This window comes from Parasteatoda tepidariorum, chromosome 10, assembly GCF_043381705.1.
Source record: "Parasteatoda tepidariorum isolate YZ-2023 chromosome 10, CAS_Ptep_4.0, whole genome shotgun sequence".
NCBI classification, from domain to species: Eukaryota; Metazoa; Arthropoda; class Arachnida; order Araneae; family Theridiidae; genus Parasteatoda; species Parasteatoda tepidariorum.
This window is the reverse complement of record NC_092213.1, coordinates 41602857-41609860: the sequence shown is the minus strand read 5'-3', so window position 1 is coordinate 41609860 and position 7004 is coordinate 41602857. Positions and strand designations below refer to the sequence as shown.

Below are 7004 nucleotides of genomic sequence, written 5' to 3'. Positions count from 1 at the left end.
GCCAAATCCCCTGACCTGAATCCTATAGAACATGCTTGGGATGCTCTTGGGAGAGCTATTGCGATGCGCCAACCTCCCCCCAGAACCATTCTGGAGATAAAAATTGCTCTGGTGGAAGAATGGGAGGGTCTTCTACAAGTCCTCCTTAACTCCCTTAATAACAGCATGCATACTCGTTGTGCATGTTGTTTGTCTGTCAGGGGTGACCATACACCAAACTAGAGGAAACACACACTGTACAAGCCTCACTTTTATTGTCATTTTTATCCTTAAGTTCAGACTACATTGGATTTATTGGCAATAGGTCTTGCCAGTGAATTCATTTTTGTTTTGCATACTTTATTATCATGGAATAAGCTATATCCATACCAAATTTCATTTTTTTTATATTCAGTATTTTTTGAGATATTTGGGAAAATGTCTTCCATGTCTTAATTTTGTCCACCAGTGTATAAATGGGCTTCCAAAATAGCTTTTATAACAGGCAACATGTGATTTTTGTATTTTGTGAAGTCGCAAACTTAGACTTTATAGTTTGATATCATTGACTTTATTAAGTCAATGATTGTTGCTTTAAAATCAAAACCAGCAGGTTTTACTTAAATGGGGGACTAAGAATTTTTTCCACTAACAGTAGGTTTTTATTTGAACCTCTTTCTTCCAAGTTTGAGGATAACATATAGGCAAAAATGTACACTGTTTAGTTACTAGTACCTATCATGAGTTGTTTATTATGCAAGCCAACTCATGTCTGAATTTTCTATTCAGACTAAACATGAAATGGGTTTCCAAAATGGCTTTAATAAGAGGCAGCATTTGTTTTTTATTACATAGCAAACCTAACTGTGTTTTTGAGGCAGTTAAATATCCTCAAATTATTGAAGAATCAAAACAAACAGGTTTCACTTTACTGGGAAATTACGATTTTTTTCCTCTACAAACCCACTTATAGTTTATAGTCTTAGCAGTTAAGTTTGAGGATAACATTTAGACAAAAATACATACTGTGATGGTGTTAATTAGCTCCTATTATCTTTCGTTGATTATTGTGAGTGAAATTTTCTATTCATTAAGTAGTTTGTATCGTTGTATTTAAAGATAGATATATTTCTTGTTGTAATTTTACTGTGGCAAAAAGAATTACATTTTATTTATCACCGTAAAAAGCATTTCTATTTATTCTTACAAAATTAGCTAAGTAATATACCAATATCCACTTGAACAACTAAACTATTGTAAGTTATAACACACTTCCTGAAATTAAACACTAAGTATCACTGTATCCCTTTCCTGATATGCTTAGAAAGTGTGAACATGCTGTTGGAAAGTTTTATTTCACCACAAAGTTTTTATAAAAGCTTGCAAAGTATAAATTGAATTAAAATAAATATTGCTTTGAATAATCATTAAATTATACACTGTTTTATTACTCCATATCTTTCTAATTATTGAAAAGATCAAGATTATTAGTTTTAAAAAAATAAACATGGGCAACATTTATACAACTCTTCAAAATATTCTCAGAATATTTATAAATAATTTCTGAAATAATAATTACTGTTAAGAAAAAATAAGCATTTAAAAAAAATTTGTTGACATAAATTTGTTTTCATTTTTTATAGTAAAAATATTTTAAAAAAAATTTCAGTATCAATAAATTAGGTTGATTCGCTTATAAGCAATATATATTTATCTCTGACAATAATTTTTACTAATCTTACAAGAAATACATGTTATATGCAACACCACAACATATTTATTAAAGTTACTAAGTGCTTAGAAATATCTTCATGGTTTTAAAATCTTTTATTGTGTTAAATGTGTTATTTACAAAATCTTAGCTAAATGTTATTAACACATTTTTTTTTTTTTTTTTAAATTTAAAAGTATACACTACAACATATGTTGTAGTGCATGCACTCGTGAGACTTTTTTTCTAATTTTTATTATGTAGAAAACGAAGTTTGTATTGACAAGTATATCGCTCCACTTCAGTTTCATAAAATTATTCATTTCAAAGAAAATTATTATTAGAATTTTGAAAAAAAGTAGAACAGGGCAAAGCTAAAAATGCAAGTAAGTCAAAAGTTATTACGCATTGTCATTTTATAGTCAGTGCTTACTATTTCTTCATTTCCTGAAAAAACATTAAACAATAACAAGCCTTTAAATTTCAATTAAAACTATGGCCTTTTGGGTTATCATTTTTTAAAATTGCTTATCAAACATTTTTAAATGAGAGAATAATTTTAAAAAAAAATTTCTTTCAAATGTTTGGGTTTTAAAAAATATTTTTACTTATTTTTATTCCTGGCGAGAATGGAGCAGCTGATTTATTCACAACTGGTCACAATAGGAAATTAATTGGACTGCATATTTGACAAATCAAAATTTTTTTTATATAACACCATTGAATCAGTTTTTTCTCATTATATAAATAACAAACTTATGGCTGTAAAGATTAGGGGGAAAATTTTACATTCAATACTGATATTCTAAAATGCTTGAATTAAAATTAATCACTAGTAACGAAACAAGAATTTAGGAATATTTTAAAACAAAGTTTAAGTTACACATATTTTTTGTTGTTAAATATAATTGTCTACTATGCATATAAAATAAAGAGTGCTATTAATATAAATTTTTGCATTTACCTGTCAACCTTTAATAATTTTACAGGAAAAAATAACCATAGTCTTTGAATTTGAAAATAGATGTTTAAAGCAATAAGATATTAAAATGCTTCATCAAATTTTTGTTACTTTCTTCTAAACAATGTATTATAAATATTTGACACCATTAAATTTCTTTCTTATTTTAACTTAATTTAGTATATAAAAGTTTTGAAAGTTAAAGTTAGTTTTTAAAGTTAACCTTCTGTAAAATTATAAATATGAATGAGAGATGGAGGAATTATGTTTATAATTAAACAACAAAATTAAAATTTTAAGTAAAAAAAATTATTTTGGTATAATTTAATACAAATGAGATAAAAAAAATATAAACAGAAATTATCTTTAAAAAAAAAAGCGATTTAAATAGCAATTTAAAGTATGATTTAAATCACACCAACCCTGGCTACAGTAAAATATTTGTTATAAAAGTTTTTTAAAAAATATTTTGTCTTATTTCATTATTAAAAAAATAGTAAAGATTGTACTACAATAAGAGTAGAAACAATTTTATTGTTTGGACATTAATGAAGCAGGAGTTATAGTTATTGATCAATTATTTCTATTTATTAATCTGTACTTCAACATAAAAAGGGCTATCTTTCTTTTATATGATTCTCAATATTTTTAAAGTTTTTGCAGTGCATTTCAACAAATAGAAGCTATAAAATTTAAAAACTTTTTATTTCCTTCAATTCAATCATACTTTTATATAGCAGAATATACATGTATTTATTAAAGAAATGAATTATCGAAGTTCTAATAAATTAATAAAAATAAAAACAGTTTAGCCTTTTTATTAGCATGCCTTTTATAACAATTCAACCAGTTAAGGTTTCTAAAAAAGTTTGTACAATAATTCTCTTGCTGAAAATCTTTTCCACACACGACAGAGCTGTCGTAAATGTAAGGCATTTGCCAGAGTTTTGCCTGCATTACAAGAACTCTAGTCAGTCCACATCAGCAATAATAAAAAATTATCATTTATAATATTGGTAAATCAAAATTTGAAAAGATAATACTTTAGTAATAATAATAACTTTGGTCTGTAACTTTAAGTAGAAATCTACAGAGTTTATGAGTTATGAATTTTCCAAGGGGCTTTGTTGAAGAAAATATTTAAAAGGGCTCAACATAGTTTAGCAACAGTTCAAAATAGAGTAACAATTGAAAACATTAAAAAGTTTGTTGTGTAATATAGGAAAGCAATCAAGTCCTACCTATAGCCAGCATTAACAATATATATTTTCAACAATATTTAATATGAACTAAGTTGTACAATAAGGGTACATAACTTTTAGGAAGAACAACTAAGAAAACAAAATTAGCAGTTAGAAAGCCGAAATGAATTCAGTTTCTATATCATTGATTACTTAAGATTTTCTTTAAAAAAAATAAAAAACTGTTAAGATTTAAAACTTTTGTCTTATCTTAACATTTCGAATTTAATTCTAGAGTTTTTTTAAAAGTTATTAAAGTTAATTTGAAAAAGAGTTATAAAGTATTTAATGATAACTTTTCCAATTAATGTTTAATTGCTAGGTACAGGGTTATACACAGACCATTTGAGGACCACAGAGTGTACTTCCTAGATACGATAGAAGGTATCTGATTATTTCCTATATTATCAATTTTGTAGTTTTTTTTTTTATAAACCATTTATAATTTAGAGAATATAATTATATTATACAAGTGATAATAAATATTATATATTAGATATTTCATTTACACAATATGAATCACTCAACTAACAGAATAAGAATTTTTTTTAAAATTTAAAAAACAAAGAATTATTGATTTGATTGAAAATACTAATTAGTCTCAAATGATTAACATTGTTATTAAATAATCTGTGCAAATACAAAAAAAAATTCAGTCTCGGAGGATAAACAACACAAAAAGTAATTTTTCTTTCTCGCTATTATCTATCCAATACAGCCTTGTTTAACTTAGTCAATTAGTATCTTCTTTTTTTAACACAATGTAATGTATATTTGGTGTTGTACAGGTAGGTGGTGTTTTTTTAGTATTAGTATAAGTTTGATAATTTGAGCTGCTAACAGATTCATCCGAATCACCTACATCATCTTCGCTGTCGTCACTATATGTACTCATTACAAATGAACGCAACGCTGGAATATTAGTCAATTTTTTTTCTGAACCACTTGCTTCGAGTTTATGATTTAAGCAATGCAAATTGAGATCTTCTTCTGCAGAGAATTCTTCTTCACAAACGTTGCAAGGAAAAATATTCTCTTCATCATGTTTTAAAAGGTGATCCATAAATTCCGATTCATCATGAAATAGTCCTAGACAAATATCGCACTCATAGAGCTGTTTAAATTTCTCATTATTGTTATGTTTACGACGCTTATGATTAGAAAGATTATAACTGTCATGAAAGGTTTTATAACATATATCGCAAGTGTATGCGTCAGGCTTATTAAATTTTCGTCTACGCTTATTAGATTCGTTCGTTTCTTTAGATAGCTCAGAATCACCATGTTTTTTGCGTTTGTGCCTCAAAACATTAGATCTAGTGCTAAAACGTGTTGAACATACATTACATTCATATGGTTTATCACCATTATGATACTTGCAATGCTCAACATAAGTTTGACGCAAAGTAAAACCTTTATCACAGATATCACAATAAAAAGGCTTTTTATTCATATGGGACATCTTATGTGCATTTAATTGAAAAACTTTAATAAAACTTTTATTACACTGATCACATGGAAATGGCTTTTTGTCATCATGAGTATATTTATGGTACTTTAAAGTTTTTAAATGTCCAAAACCTCTGTCACATTTATCACAAACATAAGGCTTTTCTTCTTTGTGAACCCACAAGTGCTTATTTAGGTTACTTTTAGTTGTAAACTTTTTCGGACATACGTCACAGCTAAATGGCCTCTCGTTAGTATGCATACGATAATGATTACGGAAATCATAAAGCCTGTAAAAACGTCTGTCACACTGGTCACACGCATGAGGTTTTTCGTCAACGTGAATAGTTCTAATGTGTCGCTTTAACGTTCCTTTATCATAAAAACCTCTACCACAGATTGTACATTCCTCAGGCCTTGCAACAACATGATTGATTTTATGTTTTCTCAACGTAGACTTCTCGGTGTAACCTTTACCACAAACATTACAAACAAAAGGTTTCTCTCTTGGTTGCCCGGTTAATTCTTCAGTGTGAATGAGTCTATGCCTCATCAAGCTACTATTGTCACATAAAACTTTGGTACAGACTTCGCATTTGAAAAGTTTACCTTTTGGATTACGATTACGTTTTTTCTTCGGAGGAGGGTCATCGTAATATCCGGGATCATAGGCTTCGTCTTGGTCAAGATAATCAAAATCAAACATGGTTTAGTTTTAACTTGTAAACAGAAAATCAGTATAATAGTAATTATATAACAATTAGGTTAGTTAAAGGCATTTACGAAGTTTACTTCTTGTTAGATGCTTATTACGTACCATAATTCATTAATTGGGAGTTGTTCATGTAAGTTTTCTGATAATTTAATATAATTTTAATCAAATATGTAATACAAAATAACAATAACGTAAACAAGTTGATAACTGTAAAATGGAATAGAAAAATATTTATGCTGTAAAGGCAAGTTAGCTTACAGCTTGTTTATAACGAAACACGTTTAAAGTTTCTTATTGGCTAGTTTAAACCACGAGATTTACACTAGCCAATGACAGATCGTATTGAAGCATTACTCTCCTTTAAGCAATAATTTAAAATGGTCATTCTAGCTTACAACTTGCATAAAAAATATAAGAGCCGCTTTTTATGTTCGCACTGTCTTGAATGCCCGCCTATTTTATAACCCTAGACTTTGGCGATCAGCTGAAATGGGTGATTGCCAAACTAATTCTATCGCCAAGAGCTTGGATGCCCGATTTTTTTTGAGCGTGGTGAAAATGGCGAATACGTTTTATAGCTCAATAATGTAAGCAATTGTTAAGAATATCTTTTCATGAACTAATAAGATAGGTAAATTCCTATCCTTTAAAATCTCGTTCACCAGCCCCAGTGTATCTTTATGTCTTACGTTGAAGCGATGAAATTGCACGTTATGACCATAATTTGTAGGAAAAGAAATACCTACAAGAATATCTGTTATTAAAGATTTGTGCTGATGCTGGGTAAGTATAAGTGTCACATTGCTTGGCAAAATACTCCTTAGTGTAACTATTTCACTAACTAGTCATTTGTTGTTGCTACCTCACTGCATAACTCTATAATTAGTATGTTGTGCTGTTGCTTATCCTCATAGATCTTTAGTCAGATCAACTCAATAAAGTTGTTGA

At 28.3% G+C, this 7004-nt stretch overlaps 1 protein-coding gene across 1 annotated transcript; it reads right to left on the bottom strand.

The window, feature by feature from the left end:
• Positions 1-4754: 4754 nt before the first annotated feature.
• LOC107437710 (zinc finger protein ZFP2) lies at positions 4755-6295 on the bottom strand (the record flags this gene model as incomplete). The annotated part of the gene is given in 1 exon segment (XM_043046040.2): positions 4755-6295. A coding segment is annotated over 1 exon segment (1293 nt), but the record flags the coding sequence as incomplete, so codon positions are not given.
• Between the last annotated feature and the right edge of the window lie 709 nt (positions 6296-7004).